The 21439-nt window shown below is 40.3% G+C and overlaps 1 protein-coding gene across 1 annotated transcript in view; it reads left to right on the top strand.

Moving 5' to 3' along the window:
* The first annotated feature begins 275 nt into the window (after positions 1–275).
* EIF2D (eukaryotic translation initiation factor 2D) overlaps positions 276–21439 on the top strand; it is a 38295-nt gene continuing 17131 nt past the window's right edge. Inside the window, exons 1-5 of the mRNA NM_001252632.1 lie at positions 276–513; positions 11048–11238; positions 16162–16245; positions 17454–17544; positions 19444–19551. Of these exons, the coding sequence (NP_001239561.1) occupies positions 458–513; positions 11048–11238; positions 16162–16245; positions 17454–17544; positions 19444–19551 (530 nt within the window). The 5' untranslated portion in view covers positions 276–457. The remainder of the gene's footprint in view (positions 514–11047; positions 11239–16161; positions 16246–17453; positions 17545–19443; positions 19552–21439) is intronic.

The following is a 21439-nucleotide window of genomic DNA, read 5'->3' as shown; positions in this document are numbered from 1 at the left end:
AGGGAGGCGGGGAGGAAAATAGAAAAGGAGAGGAGAGAAGAGAAAAGAAAAGAAAAAAAATTATAAGCTGGGGGAATTTGTAACAGAGAACAGAGACCGGGACAGAACTTAGGCAATACAGGGAAGGAGAAGGGACCGCGTAGTACCTGGGGACAGCACTTCTCACAGGAAGAGGCGGAGTTACCCAGCTGGGGGCGGGGCCCGCGCTTGTTTCCTGCCTGTCTGTAGAGGCCGGGGGCGGGAAAGGGACAAACTTCGTTTTCTGGCCTGGCCCTTTTAGGAACGGGATGGGCATGGCCGCCCCCAGGGCCAATGGCCCGGAGCTTTGTTGGCCGCCTCTCTAATGGTGTCCACTCCTTAATAGGCACGCCGGGACAACCCCCAGGCCGGATCAGACCTATCCTCCACCCCCTGCCTTGCTTTCCCGGCGGCAGCTGCAGCGGCCCCCGACGCCGTCATGTTCGCTAAGGCTTTTCGGGTTAAGTCTAACACTGCTATCAAGGGCTCGGACAGGTGAGGGCCGCGGGGCTCCACCTGGGAGGGGCCTGGTGGAATCTTGGGAGGCTTCGGACCCTGTAGAGGCTTGGGCATTCGGGGGGTTTTCGGGCCCCAGGGGATTTTAGGGGATCTTGGACCAGGAGGGGCTCTGGGGTCTCTGGGGACTTCGGACCCAGGCGGGCCCCGGGGAATCTCGGAGGTCTCAGACGCGGAAGGGACTCAGGGATCTCTCGTGGCTTAGGATCCGGGAGGGACTCGAAAATCTCCGGGAGATTCGTATCTGGAGGACTCCGGGGAATCTTGGGGAGTCTCGGACTGGAAAGGGCTTGGGGATTTGGGGAGGCCTCAGACCCGGGAGGGCCATGGAGGATCACGGGGAGGGTGGCCCTGGGACCCAGGAGTGGCTTGAGATATTTAGGGAACTGCGAACACAAGAAGGGCTTGAGATTACGGACCCTGGAAGGAGGCTAGCACTCTTGTGCCCTGGGACATCCTGGGTGGAGGGGGGATGGGACCAGGGGTGGAGTTGTTTGGGCTTTAATGAAGTTTTGCTGGGAAGAGCTGCCCCGCCCTATGATGCACTTGTTTGGTACCTCTGGAGGATCTGTTGGAAGGTAGGCACTGACAGTAGTACCCTGGGGAGCACAAAACAGTCACATTCCATGAGAGGAGGGAGGGACCTTAGAGATCTTCCAGGCCAGTCACCTCATTTTATAGGGGAAGTAGAGGAGGCTCAAAGAGAGAAGATCTTTATCCAGAGATTGCTAGCAAATCTGGAACATGAACACCTTTGAAGAGACATCCACAGATGTCTCTGCATTCATTAATACCCTTTGAAGAAGCCTGTGTGATGGATGTCGTGAAGATAAGCAACTCACAGGTAATGAAAAAATACATGGTGGGTTTGAGCAGGTTATATAGCATATAATCAAGAAGAAACTAAAGAAAAAATAGGATTATATAATATCATCAGGGAATTGTGGGACTGAGAATAAGGGAGGGTAACATAGCAAGAGTAAGGAATGCAGGTGGTCTGCCCTATTGGTTGAGTCCCTTATAGTAGATGTTTGGGAAGACATGGAAAATAGGACCTCAGGAAAAGTAGGTAGATATGGGATGCACTTTGCAGTTTTGGATGGAGCCTTCAAATAGATAACATCACAGGCCCATTTGAGAGTAATCTGTGAGTTAGTGTGTTACATATCTAGATTAGCAAGCAAGAAAGCAATTAAGGCAGCTAGGTGCAGTGGATAGGGCATTGTGCCTGTTGCTAGAAAGAATTGAGTCTATCTAGCTTCAAACCTTTATTAATTTTGTCATCCTGGATAAGCCTTCATCTTTAGTTTCCTCTTTGTAAAATGTGTACAAAAATAACACAACCTCTTGTAGGATTGTCCTGAAGATCAAATGAGATACTATGTAAGACTTAGAACTGTGCCTGGCTTATAGTAGGCACTTAATAAATGCTTGTTCACCTGTCCTTTCAGTCAACAAGCATTTATTATATGCCCTTTTGCCAGGCATTAGGATAAATGCTTGGGTTACAGAGACAAAAAATAAAACAGCTTAGTCTCTGGAGCCTATAGTCTGTATTGTCAATCAAATTGTACTTTTTTAAGTGTCTGTTATAGGGGCAACTAAATAACACAGTGGATGGAGTCAGGGTTACTAGGTTCAAATATGACCTCAGATACTTCCTAGCTGTGTGACTCTGGGCAAATCACTTAACCCCAATTGCCTAGCCCTTGCTGCCCTTCTGTCTTGAAACTGATACTCAGTATCAATTCTGAGAGAAGGTAAGGGTTTTAAATATACATATGTAAACAAATAAAAATAAAGTATCTATTGTGATCCTGGCATAGCACTTGGTACTCTGGATAAACAAAATTGACCTGCAGTCCTTGACTTCAAGGGACTTAAAAAGATAGAGATGACATTTAGTATCACGCATATCTTTTTAATAGGAATATACAAAGTAGATACAATTTTGAGGGGAAGATACTAGTAGATAGGTAGAGAAAATGGTGTTTAGGCTTATCATTGAGGGAAACCAGGGATTCTTATAAGGGGTAAAGAATTTCAACCCAGGTAGTACAAATATAGGGATAGGGGAGATGGAATGTCATATATGAGGGACAACTAGAAGGTCAGTTTATCTGGACTGAAGTATGTGTGGAAGGGAATAAAATGCACTTGTAAAGATTAAAATTTAGGAATATGGGGAGACTGAGGCAGGTAGAAATTAGTTTCTCTCTGCAAGGAGTATTATATTTTTAGAGGTTTATTGAAGATTAAGAATTAAAAGAAAATACAGGATAAGGAAAACGTGCCTAGGCCAGAGGCCTAGACAAGACCTCACCTACATTATGGAAAGAGTCACGTCTGCCCCAAAAAGGAAGTCCAGAAGAGAGACAGAGAGCTCAAAAGCCTTTGCAATCAGCTTAAGTACCTTCTAGATCTGGCCCACCTCAGAATTCTGTAAGATTACAAAGCATTTTGGGGAAGTGGAGCAAGGACTTGTGGGGATTGAAGTCCAGAGTTCAAATCTCAATTTTGCACACTAAGGCTGGAATGGTATGGTGGTGCAAGGTAAATACAAAATATCTATGGAACTTCTACTTCAATATTCCCAATACACAAGTTTGACTAGTATTCATCTGCTCAAGAAGCTGGGTTCAAATGTGGCCTCAGCTACTTCCTAGCTGGGTGACCATGGGCAAGTCACTTAATCCCAGTTACCTAGTTCTTACACATCTTTTCCCTTAGAACTGATACTTAGTATCAATTCTAAGGCAGAAGGTAAGGTGTTTTTTTTTTTTAATAAAGCTTTGATGATTTTCCATTGCCCCTATATTAAAATAAAAAATCTATATGCCCTATTTTTCAAAATTTTTTTCTTACCTCCACCTCTTATAATCTCTAGCTCTTTTTCCATTTTTAAACTTTACCTTCAGTTTTAGAATCAGTACTAAATCTCGGTTTCATGGCAGAAGAGTAGGAAGGACCAGGTGATTGGGGTTAAGTGATTTGCCAGGACTTATCATGTCCAATCCTGACTTTTTAAAAAATTAATTTATTTAGTCAATTTAGAACATTATTCCTTGGTTACAAGAATCATATTATTTCCCTCCTTCCCCTCCCCCCACCCTTCCCACAGTTTTACTGGTGTTTTTTTTTTTACTGGGTGTTACATGTGTCCTTGATCAGAACCTATTTCCGTGTTGTTGGTGTTTGCACTAGGATGTTCATTTAGAGTCTATATCCCCAATCATATCCCCTCGACCCATGTAATCAAGCAGTTGTTTTTTTCTGTGTTTCTACTCCCACAGTTTTTCCTCTGGATGTGGATAGTGTTCTTTATCATAAATCCCTCCAAGTTGTTCAGGATCACTGCATTGTCACTAATGGAGAAGTCCATTACCTTCAATTGTACCATAGTGTATTGGTTTCTGTGTACAATGTCCTCCTGGTTCTGCTCCTTTTGCTCTGCATCAATTCCTGGAGGTCATTCCAGTTCCCATTAATTCCTCCAGTTTATTATTCCCTTGGGCACAATAGTATTCCATCACCAACAGATACCACAATTTGTTCAGCCATTCCCCAATCGAAGGGCATCCCCTCATTTTCCAATTTTTGGCCACCACAAAGAGCGCAGCTATAAATATTCTTGTACAAGTCTTTTTCCATATTATCTCTTTGGGGTACAAACCCAGCAGTGCTGTGGCTGGATCAAAGAGCAGACAGTCTTTTATCACCCTTTGGGCATAGTTCCAAATTGCCTTCCAGAATGGTTGGATCAATTCACAACTCCACTAGCAATCCATTAATGTCCTGACTTTGCCACATCCCCTCCAGCATTCATTACTTTCCATTGCTGTCTTGTTAGCCAATCTGCTAGGTGTGAGGTGATGCCTCAGAGTTGTTTTGATTTGTATCTCTCTGATTATAAGAGATTTAGAACACTTTTTCCATGTGTTTATTAATAGTTTTGATTTCTTTATCTGAAAATTGCTTATTCATGTCCCTTGCCCATTCATCAATTGGAGAATGGCTTGATTTTTCATACAATCGATTTAGCTCTTTATAAATTTGAGTAATTAGACCTTTGTCAGAGGTTATTGTTATGAAGATTGTTTCCCAATTTGTTGCTTCCCTTCTAATTTTGGTTGCATTGGTTTTGTTTATACAAAACCCTTTTTAATTTGCTGTAATCAAAATTATTGATTTTACATTTTGTGATTTTTTTTCTTCTAACTCTTTCTTGGTCTTAAAATCTTTCCTTTCCCAAAGATCTGACATGTATACTATTCTGTGTTCACCTAATTTGCTTTTAGTTTCCTTCTTTATATTCAAGTCATTCACCCATTCTGAGTTTATCTTGGTGTAGGGTGTGAGATGTTGATCCAAACCTAATCTCTCCCATACTCTCTTCCAGTTTTCCCAGCAGTTTTTATCAAATAGTGGATTTTGGACCCCAAAACTGGGATCTTTGGGCTTATCATAGACTCTCTTATTGAGGTCACTTACCCCAAGTCTATTCCACTGATCCTCCTTTCTGTCTCTTAGTCAGTATCAAATTGTTTTGATGACCACTGCTTTATAGTATAGTTTGAGATCTGGGAATGCAATGTCATCTTCCTTCACATTTTTTTTTCATGATTTTCCTGGACATACTTGATCTTTTGTTCTTCCAAATGAACTTTGTTATGGTTTTTTCTAATTCAGTAAAAAAGTTTTTTGGTAGTTCAATGGGTATGGCACTAAATAAGTAAATTAATTTGGGTAGGATTGTCATTTTTATTATGTTAGCTCATCCTATCCATGAGCAATCAATGTTTTTCCAGTTGTTTAGATCTGGTGAGTGTTTTGTAGTTGTGTTCATATAGTTCCTTTGTTTGTCTTGGCAGATAGATTCCTAAGTATTTTACATTGTCCAGGGTGATTTTAAATGGTATTTCTCTTTCTAATTCTTGCTGCTGAGATGTGTTGGAAATATATAAAAATGCTGATGACTTATGTGGGTTAATTTTGTATCCTGCAACTTTGCTAAAGTTATTGATTATATCGACTAGCTTTTTAGTCCAAGCCTGACTTTCTATCCACTGAACTACCTGTCTGCCCTTTCTATCTCTTTTCAAACTCAAGTGCCATCTTTTTCAAGAGATCTTTTCTGATTTCCTCAGTCATTGGACTCTTTGCTCCACAGCAATGTGTGTACATACATCTTCTATTTCTAATTGGTGGAAAAATTAGGGATTTTTCAAGTTGGGAGGTGGACAGTGAATAGATACAGTTCCTTTAATTCAGAAAAGTAGGTATCTCCCCCCCCCCCCCCCATATCTATAAGGAACATGATAACAATAACTGATTGATCAGTATGGGGCCAGTTTCCAGATTAGATATCTAGATTGCTTGACATGTACAATTATGAGAACACTCCTTTAATTATCTTAGGATTTGGCTTCATTTCTGGTCAATATAACCCAGGTCCTTCTTTGGTTAAGGGTCTCTAAATAGCAGGTTCAGGTTATAAATTTCCCAGTCATGAAGGATTAGGTTCAAATAATGAAATAATGTTTTCTCTCATTTCTCACAAATGAATAAAGTTTTCTTACAGGACAGAAATTGGACTGGACACATACTTGAATAGGAAGGGAACTAAGCTAGCTGTCAAAATTGTCACAAGATAGATGGAGTCAGTGTGGTTCAGTCAATTCCCACTACCACTTGCTGTCCTAATCCCCTTGATTTTCGTCAACATATTGACTGCCAAGGCAGTATTAGAGAGAATCATTTTGGGGGTCAGTGCGATCTTGTCCCCTAGTATAACATGCCACTGCCTTCTTCAGGTAACCTGATTATTTTTTTCATGCCAAATATAGAAGACAAATAAGTACATGAGGAAAGTGTCCTGGGCTGAGAAATTTTTTCATTTCATGTCAGAAAGCTAGGTGGCACAGTGGATAGAGTACTAGAACTGGAGACAAGAAAATCAGAGTTCAAATCTACCCTAAGACACTTACTAGCTGTGTGAACCTGGACAAGTCACTTCATCTAAGTCTGCCTTGGTTTGCTCATCAAATAGAGATATTATGGGCTTAGCAAGCAGCAAAAGTTCAGACCTCAGAAAACCCTTCCTTACCGATTACAAACTGAATGCTCCTAGGGCACTGAAATTCAAACTGAACAACAGGACAGAGGCAGGGAACCCTCCTTCTGGACTCAAAAGGTACACCCCCCAAAAGCCGGAATCCAAGAATACTTGGGTCTAAGGGGAAGGCAGAGGGAAGGTCCCAGGACCCCTCCCCCCCAACCCAGAGGGCTGAGCCCCCAGCGGCAGCAGGAACCTCTGAGCGGGCAAAGGTGCTGGTTTGGAGGGTCTACCTTAGGAGCAGCGGGGCACCTGGCTCGGAGCGTCCAGCGTGGACAGCGGGGAGGAAGCCAGGGAGAGACTGGGCCGTGGCTGGGTCCCTCCATCTGGCTCCAGTCTCATCGTTGCCTCGGGGCACATCCAGACCAATCCAGTTGAACCTAATCCCATCAGGACTCCTCAGAGCTCAGGGAGGCAGGCAAAGGCACTAGGGAACCTTGCAGACAGTGGAGAAGCAGCTGGAGAGAACTGGAGAGAGCCCCCTCGGCCCAGACTTCCAGGAATCTTCGGCCTCAGAGCATATACAGCACAACCCAGTTGAACTTAATCCAATCAAAAGCCTCCAGAGGACAGGAAAGCTAACATTCCTCCCCTAGAGACTGTACCAAGAGATCTGACAAAGCTCCAAGAGGGGAGACTGACAGCCCCAAAACCAAAAACAATGAGAGGAGCAAGAGCACAGACAAATACGGGGAGCAAAGAAAGGGTAAACTCGAGCAAACAACAGAAAAAGAAGAAAGAAATTACAATAGACAGCTTCTGCACAGGTAATGAGCAAAGAGGGAACAAAACAGAAGAGGAGGGATCAGCAAAGGAAAAATCAGAAATCCCAGTGAATTGGATATAGGCTTTGGAAGAACTCAAAATGAAATCCAAAACACAATTAAGAGAGGCTGAAGACAATTGGGAAAATAACTTTAAAACTAAGGTAAGTCATCTGGAAACGGAGGCACTTGAACTAAAACAAGAAAATAGTGTCTTGAAAGCCAAAATTAACCAGCTGGAAAATGAGGCAAAGGAGATGAAAGATGAGGCAAAGCAGATGAAAGATGAGGTGAAGAAGAGGAAAGATGACCTCCAAAGAAAATCAGATGAAAAGGAAAAGGATGACCAAAAAACCAAGGATGAAATCCAGGCTTTAAGAACCAGAATACAACAAATACAATCAAGTGACCTCACAAGGCAGCAGTACACTATAAAACAAAACCAAAATAATGAAAAAATTGAGGAAAATATGAAGCATCTCATTCACAAAACAGAGGATTTAGAAAATCATTCAAGGAGAGACAATTTAAGAATCATTGGTCTACCAGAAGACCATGACAAAAGAAAAATCCTGGACATCATACTACAGGAAATTATTAAAGAAAACTGCCCCCGATATCCTAGAACAAGAGGGAAAAGTGGAGATTGAAAGCATCTACAGATCACCTCCTGTACTTAATACCCAACTGACAACACCCAGGAATGTTATAGCCAAATTCAAGAACTATCAGACCAAAGAAAAGATATTACAAGCTGCCAAGAAGAAGTCATTCAGATACCATGGAACTACAGTGAGGATAACGCAGGATCTGGCGGCATCCACTCTGAAAAACTGAAAGGCATGGAATATGATATTCCAGACAGCAAGGGAACTAGGTCTCCAACCAAGAATCAACTACCCAGCAAAACTGACTATATTCTTACATGGGAAAGTATGGTCATTCAACAAAACAGAAGAATTCCAAGAATTTTCAAAGAAAAGACCAGGCCTGAACAGAAAATTTGATGTCCAAGTACAGAACTCAAGAGAATCATCAAAAGGTAATTAAAAAAGAGGGTAAAAAAGAAAAACAAAATGAAAATTTTTTAAGAGACTCAATAAGCTAAAATGATATGTATCCCTATAAGAAAAGAGGTCATTGGTAACTCTTAAAAACTGTTGTTATTACCTGGGCAGCAAAAAGAAGTACACTTAGAGGGAACAGTGACAAACTATAGGATGAAAGGACAAGACATAGATAGGTATATATGCATGCAAAAATACATACACATGAGTATGCATATATATATATACATATATAACTAGAGCTTAAAATGGGTTAATATTAAAAGAAATGGGAAAAGAAACAAATGGGGGTAAATTTATATGTCATAAAGAAGCTCATGGTGGAAGGGCGGAGAACATCAATACACTGGAAGGGTAAAGAGGTCAGAGACAGAAAATACTCAACTTTTATGTGCTTTGAAATTGACTCAAAGAGGGGAAAACAATCCAATCCATTGTGGGCAGAGAATAGATTTGTGCCCTATAGGGGAGTAGAAGAGTAACAAAGGGTCTGGTGGGGAGGGAAGCAGTACAAGAGGGGGAGGGGGAGGAGGGGTTAATTTTAGAAAGACTACAGGGAAAATAAGGGGGGGAACAAGGAGGGCTGTTTAAAAGTAAACATTGGTATAGAAGGAAATAGTGAAAGAAGAAAAGGCAGGAACAGGAGCAGAAATCAGACCTTTGGGAAGGGAAAGATTTTAAAACCAAGCAAGACTTAGAAAGAGTCACAAAATGTAAAATAAATACATTTGACTGCATCAAATTAAAAAGTTTTTGTACAAACAAAACCAATGTAACTAAAATCAGAAGGGAAGCAACAAATTGGGAAACAATCTTCATAAAAACCTCTGACAAAGGTTTAATTACTCAAATTTACAAAGAGCTAAATCAATTGTACAAAAAATCAAGCCATTCTCCAATTGATAAATGGGCAAGGGACATGAACAGGCAGTTTTCAGCCAAAGAAATCAAAACTATTAATAAGCATATGAAAAAGTGTTCTACATCTCTTATAATCAGAGAGATGTAAATAAAAAAATGCATTGCTGGTGAAGTTGTGAATTGATCCAACCATTCTGGAAGGCAATTTGGAACTATGCCCAAAGGGTGATAAAAGATTTTGATCCAGCCACAGCACTGCTGGGTTTGTATCCCAAAGAGATAATAAGGAAAAAGACTTGTACAAGAATATTCATTCATAGCAGCGCTCTTTGTGGTGGCCAAAAATTGGAAAATGAGGGGATGCCCTTCAATTGGGGAATGGCTGAACAAATTGTGGTATATGTTAGTGATGGAATACTATTGTGCTAAAAGGAATAATAAAGTGGAGAAATTCCATGGAGACTGGAACAACCTCCAGGAAGTGATGCAGAGCGAAAGGAGCAGAACCAGGAAAACATTGTACACAGAGACTGATACACTGTGGTACAATCGAAGGTAATGGACTTTTCCATTAGTGTCAATGCAGTGTCCCTGAACAATCTGTAGCGATCTAAAAAACACTCTCCACAAGCAGAGAATAAACTGTGGGAGGAAAAACACTGATGAAAAGCAACTGCTTGACGACAGTGGTGGACGGGATATGACTGAGGAGAGACTCTAAATAAACACTCTAATGCAAATACCAACAACATGGAAATGGGTTTGAATCAAGAACACATGTGATACCCAGTGAAATTGCACATCGGCTATGGGAGAGGTGGTGGGAGGGAGGGAGGAAAGAAAAGAAAATGATCTTTGTTTTCAATGAATAATGTTTGGAAATGACCAAATAAAATAATGTTTAAAAAATTAATTAATTAATTAAAAAAAAAACCCAACAACGAATGGAGATATTATGAGCACCTACCTTCCTCGGGTTGTCATGAAACTGAAATAGTCCTTTGTAAATCTTAAAGCATCATAGAAATGCCTTTTATTATTATCAGCTGTCTTTGATTGTACCTTGTAACTTTTTATAACACACCAGACCCATTTTCCTCTTCTTAAAATAAAAGGATGAGCCTTTTTAGTTCCCCAGGAAACAGTATGGGAACAGATTGGGGATGGGAAAAAATTAGAAATCTTCATGACATTGGAAACTTAAGTGTTTTGCACCGAGATAGTTTGGTGAATGAAATCAGATTCATACCTTGAGCCAGGAAACCATGTTTTGAGTTCTGAAGTTACCATTTACTAGCCATATGACCTCAGACAATTTGATCTCTCTGACTTAGTTCCTTGTCTGTAAAATGAGGGTAATAATACCTATGCTACCTCCTCCACAGGGTTGTTGTGAGGAAAGCATTTGGTTAACCTTAAAGTGCTTCAACAGTGGATTGAAAGCCAGGCCTTGAGATTGGAAGTCCTGGGTTGAAATGTGGCTTCAAACATTTCCTAGCTGTGTGACCCTGGGCAAGTTATTTAACCACCATTGCCTAGCCCTTACCTTGTAACCCCAATACACAGTATTGATTCTAAGGTAGAAGGTAAGACTATTTTTTAAGGGCTACTACAGAAACAGTGTTCCTTTGAGATTGATTTCATATATTTGTCAGAGGGAAAGTGCCTTGCATTTACCCATCTAATAATGGTATTTTTTTTTGTAGGCGAAAGCTTCGGGCTGATGTGGCAGCTGCTTTTCCTGCCTTTGGTCCAGAGCAACTCTCTGAACTAGTGCCTGGGAAGGAAGAGCTCAACACTGTGAAGCTCTATGCTCACAAGGGAGATGCTGTCACTGTGTATGTGAGTGGTGGAAACCCCATTCTTTTTGAGCTGAAGGGAAATCTGTATCCCACAGGTATGCAAAAGGAAGCAGAAATTCTTTTGCTGACACTTTATTTCACTTTCCCATTTCTTTCTCCCTCATTCTTATTCTCACAAAAACAAATGTATACTTTTTTTAAAAGTAGCTAATTATCCATCTTTAGTCTTTTCCAAACTACTGTTTTCTTTTATACTGGAATGAAAAGTCTCATGACCAGGAGGACATCGGGACCATGGAAGGAAAGAAAAGGAATTAGTATAGAAGGAGAAATAAGGAAATCAGTTAGAAGGGAAGTTCTGAAGTGAAGAAGAAAAGGCTATTAAAAGGTTTATTGGACAAAAAGCAGGGTCCTGACAATGGTTCTATTTCTTGAAGAATCCTATAATGTTCCTTTTAGTGGGGTCAGGCAGCTAGGTAGCTCAGTGGATGGAGAGCCAGGCCTAGAGAGGGGAGGTTCTGGATTCAAATATGACCTCAGACACTTCTTAGATATGTGACTCAGGGCAAGTCAGTTAGCCTCAATTGTCAAGCCCTTATGACTCTTTTGCCTTGGATCTAATACTAAGTGTTGATTCCAAGATGGAAGGTAAGAGTTGGGGGGAGGGGGAAGAAGAGAAGGGGGAGATCTATCCTTAGTTATTTCTTGTTTAGTTAACATTTGTTAGGTACCAATTCTGTGCAAGGCACTGTGCTGGGATATGAAGTCAAAATCATAACAGTCCCAGCCCTCAAAGGGCTTACATTCTTTGTACTCCAGGAGGGAGGAAAAAGTATTTACACAAATAAATAAGGTAATTTGAGGAAAGGGAGGATGGTACCAACTGTGGACCTCAGAACAGTTCCCAGAGGTCGTGGTACCCTAATAGAATATTGAAAGAAGATTATAATTTCTGAAGGACTGCTATGAGGAGGCTGTACATGATAGGTTTAGGACTTTATGAATAAAAAGAAATGAGAAATGGGATGTCAAGTTTTGGAAATAGCCAATAGTCCACATTGACTGGAATATGGAGTGAATGGAAGAGTGTAATATGAAATGAGGGTGGAAAGGTAGTTTGAAATGTGACTGATGAAAGCTGTTCATGTTGGGCTGAGAATAATGGAAGAATTTTAATGATGTGGTCAGACATGTATGTTAGGAAGATTATTTTAATGGCTGTGTGGAGAATTGATTGAACAGAAGAAACTGGAAGCAGGGAACTATTGTAGTATCCAGCTCAGAAATAGTGAGAACCTGAACCAGGGTAGAGTGGTTTAGTTTTTTTTTTTTTTAAACCCTTACCTTCTGTCTTGGAGTCAATACTGTATATTGGCTCCAAGGCAGAAGAGCGGTAAGGGCTAGGCAATGGGGGGTCAAGTGACTTGCCCAGGGTCACACAGCTGGGAAGTATCTGAGGCCAGATTTGAACCTAGGACCTCCTGTCTCTAGGCCTGGCTCTCCATCCACTGAGCTACCCAGCTGCCCCCCAGTGGTTTAGGTTTTAAGAAGTGAATGGATGTGAGAGATGTAAAGAAGACTTGGCACCTGACTGGATATGTGGAATGGAGCCAGGATGATTCTAGCATTATCTGGGTGACTGGGAAGATGGTGGTTCCTTTAATAAAGTAGGTAATGAGTACTGTTGTGGACCTGTTGGGTGTGGGATGCTATTGGGACATTCAAGAGGAGTCGTCCAACAAACTGTAGCTAATATAGCCTTGGAGTTCAGAAGACAGATTAGGGATGATTCCATGACCTCCTTTTCCTCAGAAACTGGAGTGAAAGAGGAAGATGGGTAAAACTATAAGTGCCTGAGGTATGGATTGGGGTAGATGAAGGAGTTCAAAGCAGATTGTCTGAATTTTCTTCAGTCAGTTAGGAAGCAAATTGCTAAGAACTCATTTGGTAAGGGTGGGGTTGGAAGTACCATTTTGGAATGGGGCCATGAGAGAGTATATGGTTTGGAACAGGGAATAGGGGAAAGAAGAAAAGAAGAATAGAAAGATTAATTTGAAGACCTCCTTGAAATTAGATAATTTGAGTTTGTAGTGAATCCAGTTGCATGGTTGTATAACCTCCATTGTTGTCCGGCATCATGGTGTAATGTACTGAAGTATCATGAGAAAAAAGATTCAGAGGGGTTCAGCCTAATTAAAATATCCACCTGGGTCTCAGAAAAGGGGAAAAGGTAAAAGAGTGTTGTTGAAATCTAATTAGCTGTTGATATTAGACATAGAAATTAAGGGAAGCAACCCAGTGAGCACATCTAAAGGACATTTGTGACAGATGGGATGGGATCTGCCCCCTAGCAAAATATCTCATATACCCTGAGCCAAGGCCCTTTCCTTTTATAGGGACCAGCCTGCAGTTCCTATATAGTTTACCTGTGGGTGGTAACTGTAGCAATTAAAATTAGTTTCTCTGCTAGAAGTATTATATTTTTTTAGAGATTTATTAAAGATTAAGAATCAAAGAAAATACAAAATAAGAAAGCACACGTCTAGGCCCAGAGAGCCTATTCACAATCACTTACTCTACATCCTGCCTGGTAGAGTTGCGTGTGCCCAGACACGGAAGCCAAGAGAGCCCAGAGACCGGGTAGGCGGATACAGTCAGTTTAAATAACCATTGTGTTCTTGAACTCAAGTGAGATTCAGGGAGATTAGAGGGCAATCTGGGAACTAGCAAGGACTTCTGGGGATTGAAGTCCAGGGTTCAAATCTCCATTTTTACATAACCTGAGAAGGAGAAGGAAGACTGAAGGAAAATAGGTGAATAATAAAGACTCAGAGACAAGTTAAAACACATGGGAAGTCGTGATCTCTGTGAATATTTCCCATGGACAAGTGTGCCAGAGAATTAATGGGAAATACAAGGAATAAGAAAACACGTGGGGAGTAAGAACTCCTTAATGCCTCCTATGGACAAGAGTGCCAGAGGATTAATAGGAAGCATGGGGGAAACAACGTCCTGAGAAAAGAGAGGTCAGGAGGATTAAGATAGAAAAGAGGAATCAGAAGATCCAGAGATGTAAGAGAGAGATTCATGCTTATTCCCCAGTATTTATTGGAGGTTTTAGAAATGTGGATTGGGAGGTGATCAATGAATACATAACATGGCATAGGTTTTAACATTGGTTGAATTGACAATGACGAAATCAAAGAGGTGGAGGAGATTAACCTGACATGCAGTTTATAAAGGAATATGGTCTGACAAGGTGTGAGCTAGGACCCTGTGGCCGCTCAGGAATTATCTTGCCCTTTGGACTGTAACTTCTATACAATGAACATTAAGTGGTAAATGAATATATAGGATACAATATCAATACATCAACCATACTTCCAAGATGCTAACATGCCTGTTTATTCTAGCTGAAGTGATTCTAACACTGTTTGTCCTCAGTTAGTGGGATGTGCAAAAAATGTGGAAGACCAGAGATGGTATTTACCTTTCTTTGCAATCGTAGCCTTTAGCTGTCTGGGGTCTAGTGAATGCTTAATAAATCCTTAAAAAAAAAAACCAAACCTTATCTTCTGTCTACGAATCGATACTAGATATCATTTCCAAGGCAGAAGAGCTATAAGGGCTGGGAAATTGAGACTTGCTCAGGCCATGTATGGATAATTTTAGGGTTGTGACCTAATCTAAATTAATTTGGTCACCAGAGAAAATCCCAAATAAAATACCCAAGTCATTTTGGAAATTTATGGTGATTTTAATTAACATAGAGGGAAGGAATATAGGAGGGTATAGAATATCTCCCACCTGGCCTGTGCCAGGGGAAGCTCAAAAGACCTCCACCACAAGGTCTTTGGAAAAGATTAGAGGTTTTTCTAAGAGGATAGTGTTTAGAAGCTAAAGGAGAAAAGAATCAGCCTAAACTCCAAGAAAGCTCAGTGAAGATGCCTCACCTGAACTAAGCTACTAAGCTTCCCCCAGTATAGTATCAAGGAAAACTCACCACCAACCCCGGACAATGGCTGCCACCATGCCAAGATGCCAAAACGCTCAGCAAGCTGCCGCCAGAGCCACCTCTCCATGAAAAGATGCCGGAGAGAGGAAGTGACGTGAAATAGACAGTTTTTACATCACTTTCCTGTGTCTCACATGTACCAATGGTAGCTTAAGCTTGACTTAGGACAGCCCAGGGATCTGTCATTTGTTTCTGATTTGTCATTTGCTAGCACATGTCTGTCATAGGCCATCCTCCTAAATACTTATTCCTTAAGTATGGGTGTAGACATTCCTGTTTTTGTTAGACTAAGTAGGGTGGAGTAATCTAAAGTTCACAGTCACAGCTAGGAAGTGTCTGAGGTGACATTTGAACCCAGGTCCTCCTGATTTCAGGCTTGAAACTCTATCCACTGTGCTATCAATAAATGCTTCTTGACCAAGAATCAGCAATGACCTCTAGGCCCAGTTCTTTGTATAGATATAGAATACATAGTCCTGGCCTTTAGGGAGTCTGTCAGATGGGCATATGGGACACAATACTAGAAAAATTAATATTACAAGACAGAACAATCCCACCTCCAGAGAAGGAGCTGATAAATAGAAACAAACATGACATTGTGTTATATATACATGCACATTTTTTGTCAAATGATGCCTTCTCTAGGGAGGGAGAAACCTGGGAACTTTAATGTAAGAACAAAATTTAAAAAACACACTGAACAATCAGTGCCAAATAAAAGGGTATAGAGTTACCCAGAAGTATGATACATTAGAAACAATGCTGATTTGAGGGACAGAAGTCTCAGGTTCTAGTTCTGTCTTTGCTACTTATTAGCTAAGTGATCCTGGGCAAGTTCATTAACCTTTTTTGTGCCTCAGTTTTTTCATTTGCAAATTGTTTGTCATGCCTACCTAATAACAGTTCGTGTGACAATCACCTGAGAACATGTATAAATGTTTTGAAAGCTGTAAAGTTCCATGCAGATGTAAGATTTTTTTACTGTGGACTTCTTTTTGGACAGTGTACACCTTGTGGTCTTACCCTAGTCTTCTGCCGGCCTTCATGACATGGCCTCTTGTGCTGGACAAGCTGGCTGGGGGAGCAGGTAAGAAAGTAGTATTTTAAATTCCAATGAAGAATGAGTAAGAGGTTTAAGATGAAGTAAATAAAAAATATGTATTTGTTTAAGAGGCTTATTGAAAAATTTCCTGAATATTTGTCTGGGGTCTATAAATAAGACAGATCACAGTGCAGTGATGCAACCCATGGAGAAGTGGTGGCACTTTGCCCCTCTTCCCAATCTCATTCTTACTGTTGTAATTATACATCTGACAAGTTGAATCCTGAAGGAGGTTTAATGCTGTTTTTAAATTTTTCAGGTTTTAATGTTGTTACTCTTAGTAATTCAATCAGGCATAAATTTTGCCTACAGTATGTAGCTTTTAGTCGCACTTCATGTCAGAGTTTGGGATCCCATCTCCTTGGGTACATCCCTCTGGCAGCCCAAACAAAAATATCCATATAAACTCATCTTCACAGAGCTGGGAGGGAGTGTGTCTCTACCTTCCATCTGTTAAGTAATCAGGAGTCTCCTTTACTAATTCAGTTCAATCCCATTGACATGTTTTTAAGTGTCCATTATATGCAGACTGTTAAGTGCTAGTATTACAAATGAGTTCCTGTTCCAAAGGAGTATGATTTGCATGGTTCTTTTCTTGGTTAAGTAAATGACTGAATGGGACCTTTGGCTCTATTCTTCCCATGTATATTCTCTGGAATTGTTCTGCCTCTGAAAGTAAATTTTGAAGAATGCTGTGTTTTGGGGTGGGGTGGGGGGATTTCTCAGACCAGAGTAGTAAGTTTATAGAGTATATCGCTCATCCTTATAGATTTCAGTCAGAGCATACAGAAGACATTATTGACCTTGGCATTAAGAGTTAAGTGGTACTTCCAGCTTTTGTTTCTAGATCCCTCAAAAAGCAACAGAGCAGAGGATGACCTCAAGAGGGGAGTTGTTTTGGTATACCTGTGTTGGACAGAGATGTTATTCCAAGGGTCATTTGGTTTAGGTCCTGACTAAACAAGACTGTACCTAAACCACTTGAAGTAAATCAAATGGTGGTTACTGTGTTTTTTGTTTTTTTAATGTCCAAGAATTCTTTAGTAGTTTATTCCAGAGGAGCTTTTGAAATAGGACCCTGGCAACTCTAAAATTCTGTGATTTAACTGATGTGATAAAGCAAGAAGCTAGTCAAGTGGAATGTGGAATAGTGGAATACTTTGGGTAGAAATGTTTTCTCTATTTTGTCATAGATTTGATGCTGCCTGGGATCGTGGTGCCACCTGATGGTTTACCTCAGGTACAACAGGGTGACCTCTGTGCCATCACCTTGGTTGGGAGCAGGTATTGTACCAACCAGCTTCACATTTTGGGGGGATAAGGAAACCCTGGGGGATTATGATGGGGGAGGGGAGGAAATAAAAACTTGTAAGGCAGATAAAGACAGAAATGAGAAGACAGGCAGTTCAACAGTGTGATTATAAATAATAAGAATTGATACTAAAACAAGGTGTTTTTTTTTAAAGACTGAGACTTAATCTTTAAAGATCACATGACCCTGGGAAGGAAGGGACTATGCAGTTCATGATGGAAAGAACCTGGATCTTTATTACTAACTGTATTACTAACTATTACAAACAGGATTACCAATACTCAATTTCCTAAATCTGTACCTTTCCCCCCTTTTAAGTTCTAATAAAATAACTTCAAAATTTTAAAAGTTAATAAAAACTAGGGTTGGAGAGAGCTGGTCACTTAAGTGGCTATAGGTTCCATGTATCTCAGTTGGTGTATCTCTAGAGCTTTTGGGAGAGAGTGTGTAATTTGGGGGAAGAGAGTAAAGAGGAAAGGAAGAGCCATTTGAGCTTTCTAGAATCAGTTACTTTTCTTAGAGCATCCTTGAAAATATTCACTTGTCTGCTTGCCCAGAGCGGATTTGGGGTGAATAGAAAAGAATTATGGTTTCATTAATTTTTCTTCCGGTATCATGGCCAAGTTAGATAATGGCTGGGAAAATATGAAGGATATTACCAACTTGGCTACATTTTATTAAGTTCTCTAACTCAGCTGAGTTCAGAACTTGGTGGGTATCATGATCCCTTTTTAGAACCTAAGCAGCTGGATGTTTTGATCTGAATTTTTGTACATAGTAGGAACTGACTCAGAATGGATGGAATCATCAAGTCTTGTTGAAACTTTTTCATAGTTCAAGTATTGGAAACTTTAGCTTTAAACTTTCTTCACAGGATTTTATATAGCCTCTCTACCCCTTTCTTCTCTTGTTATTTCTCCATCTCCTCTCCCTGCCAACCTCCCAGTGGCCATTTGTATGATTGCTCTGCCAGTGGAAGGAAGCTGTGAGGGAAAAGAAAGGAAATATGATTCAATACCACAGAGAAGTATTTTTATATTTGAATTTTGCAAGTTGTAGTTGAATATATACATACTTGTATCTGATAGTCTAAGAATTCAGAATCTTGCACAATAGTGAAGTTACACTATAAAGACCCAGTTTAGGAGAAACTAGAAAGTTATAAAACTTCTCCATCTAGCTCTTGCTTGATAGATTTTCTTTTTTCTGCTTTCTACTTCATCTTGAGGTAGATAGTATCACCTCTAGACTAGTTCAGAATATTAGTGTATAAGTTTTCTTATTTTTTAATGAATTCTTTCATTGAAAGTGGGAAAGGTAATTAAATTTTTTGGTTTAAAAAGGTACCACCAATATTCTTGCTTTTTAGTACTTGCTGTATAAAATAATGGTGATGATGATGATGATGATGATGATGATGATAATGACTATAGCTAACATTATTGTGGTGCTTACTATGAGCAAGGTGCTGTGGTAAGTGGTTTACAGATTTGATCTCATTTGATCCTCACAACAACCCTGGGAGGTAGTTGCTATTATTTTCCCCATTTTATAATTGAGGAAACTGAGGCAAACAAGTTAAGAGACTTACCTGTGATTACATGTTGAATAAGTATTTGAGGTCAGATTGAGAGTAAACTTAAACAATGGTGATATCAACAGATATGTCAATTTAATCAGAGAAGGTGAAATATGGATTGGAAACAAAAAGTCTTATGAATAAGCCACCTGAAGATAGTTGAAAATTGACAGTATTTTAGTTACTCTGATGAGCAGGTGTGTGTGCTTCTGTTGCCATGTTGGAGTGATGCCATGATTATCTGCCCTTGAAAGGTTCTAACTCCTAATACTGTTTTGTCTTCTTTCCTTAGGGCTCCTGTTGCTATTGGAGTGGCCACCATGTCTACAGATGAGATGCTGGCCTCCAGGCTGAAGGGGAGAGGTTTTACTGTACTCCATACCTATCTTGACCACTTGTGGTGGGTATAGAGTCTCTCTAATTCCTTCTAGAGGCAGGGTGAATGGCAGGACTGGAGATCAATCTAGTTGTGATCTTGGCTTTACCACTCATTCCTCTGAGCCTCAATATTCTCATCTATAAAAAAGATAGAGATGGACCAATGTAATCCTTGAAGTCCCCCTCCTCCCCCCACTTGTAGAAAATTATTTTTGTTCCTCATTTTGTCATAAAGATTATTGTGAAGACTCATGAGAGGGACCTTTGCTTCCTTATAAAAAGGCATTGTCTATACTGAAGGTGGAATGGTAGTTAGAAGATCCTCACTCACTGTAGTAACAGGGATCCTGCCCTCTGAGGGATGACAGTTCTCCATTGAGAAGGGCTGTCTCCTGGTCCACAAGTTCAGAGTTGATGCCAAGGTAGAATAGCAGACTAGAAGCTTGTCTTTCACCTTCCTGATTACCAGCTATATTTCAACATTTTATTTCAGTACTTCTGACTTTTCTAGTTAGTTATGGGAGTTTGCTAAGTATGATGGATATAGAAATGAGCTTCCTGAAAGTATTTTCTCAGATAGAAAAACAAATATTGTGTTGACCTTTTATATCTTTGTCCTAGTAGGAACTTTCCAGGAGTAGAATGGGTAACCTACATAAGTGGTGGGCTCCTGTTATTGGAAGTCTTCAGGTCGTGGCTGGATGAACAGTTGTCAGGGACATTGTGGATCAGGGGTGTTTTTGGTCAGGTATAGGTTGAATTAAGTGACCTCCAAGGTCACTTTTAGCACAAATATTCCATGATTCATGGTGCATTTTATTGTTTTTTTATTTAAAACTTTTTATTGATGCCTTTTTGTTTCTCTATCCAAGTCATTTCTAAATATGCCCATTGCTTATAGCCTATGTCCACTGGGCTAGAGCTTCTTGCCCTAAGAGTAAAACAGTTAATTAAAGCAAAAACAATAAATTCAGTGACTATACTTGACAGTGAATGTAATATTCTGGCCCTCATTGTCCTTCTTAGAGTGCATTTTCTTTTTTATTCTAGACCCTTACCTTCTGCCTTGGAACTGATAAAGCATTAGATCCAAGACAGAAGAACAATAAGGGCTAGACAATGGGGGTTAAGTGACTTGCCCAGGGTCACACAGCTAGGAAGTATCTGAGGCCACATTTGAACCCAGGACCTCCTATCTCAAAGCCTGACTCTCAATCCACTGAGCCACCTCCCTCCCCCCCCCCCCCCACAGTGCATTTTCTTCTTCTTTTATTTTTTTTTTCATTTCTCTCTCTCTCTCTCTTTTATTTAATAGACTAATTTAGAGCATTTTTCCAGAATTACAAAAATCATGTTCTTTCCCTCCCTTCTCCCCAACCCCCTCCCATATCTGACACACAATTCCTCTGGGTTTTAGATGTGTCTTTGGTCAAGACCTATTTCCATATTATTGATTTTTGCACTAGGGTGATCATTTAGGGTTTATAACCACAATCATATCCCCATCGACACATGTGATCAAGCAGTTGTTTTTCTTCTGTGTTTATATTCCCACAGTTCTTCCTCTGAATGCAGATAGTGTTCTTTCTCATAAGTCTTTCAGAAATGTCCTGGATCATTACATTGCTGCTAGTAGAGAAGTTCATTATATTCAATTGTACCACAGTGTATCAGTCTCTGTGTACAGTGTTTTCCTGGTTCTGCTCTTTTCACTCTGCATCAATTCCTGGAGGTCATTCCATTGCACATGGAATTCCTCCAGTTCATTGTTTCTTTGAGCACAATAGTATTCCTGCAGTGCATTTTCTAAAATAGCCTTAGGTTGATATTCTGAGTCTACTGCATTGAGGGCTAATTGCTGGTATTAATTAGTGTCATTATTTTACTGGTTGGTATAATCTGTAACAACC

The sequence above is a fragment of the Monodelphis domestica genome, chromosome 2 (assembly GCF_027887165.1).
Source record: "Monodelphis domestica isolate mMonDom1 chromosome 2, mMonDom1.pri, whole genome shotgun sequence".
Lineage (NCBI taxonomy): Eukaryota > Metazoa > Chordata > Mammalia > Didelphimorphia > Didelphidae > Monodelphis > Monodelphis domestica.
Note: the sequence above shows the minus strand (reverse complement) of the source record. Positions and strands in the feature narration are given on the sequence as shown.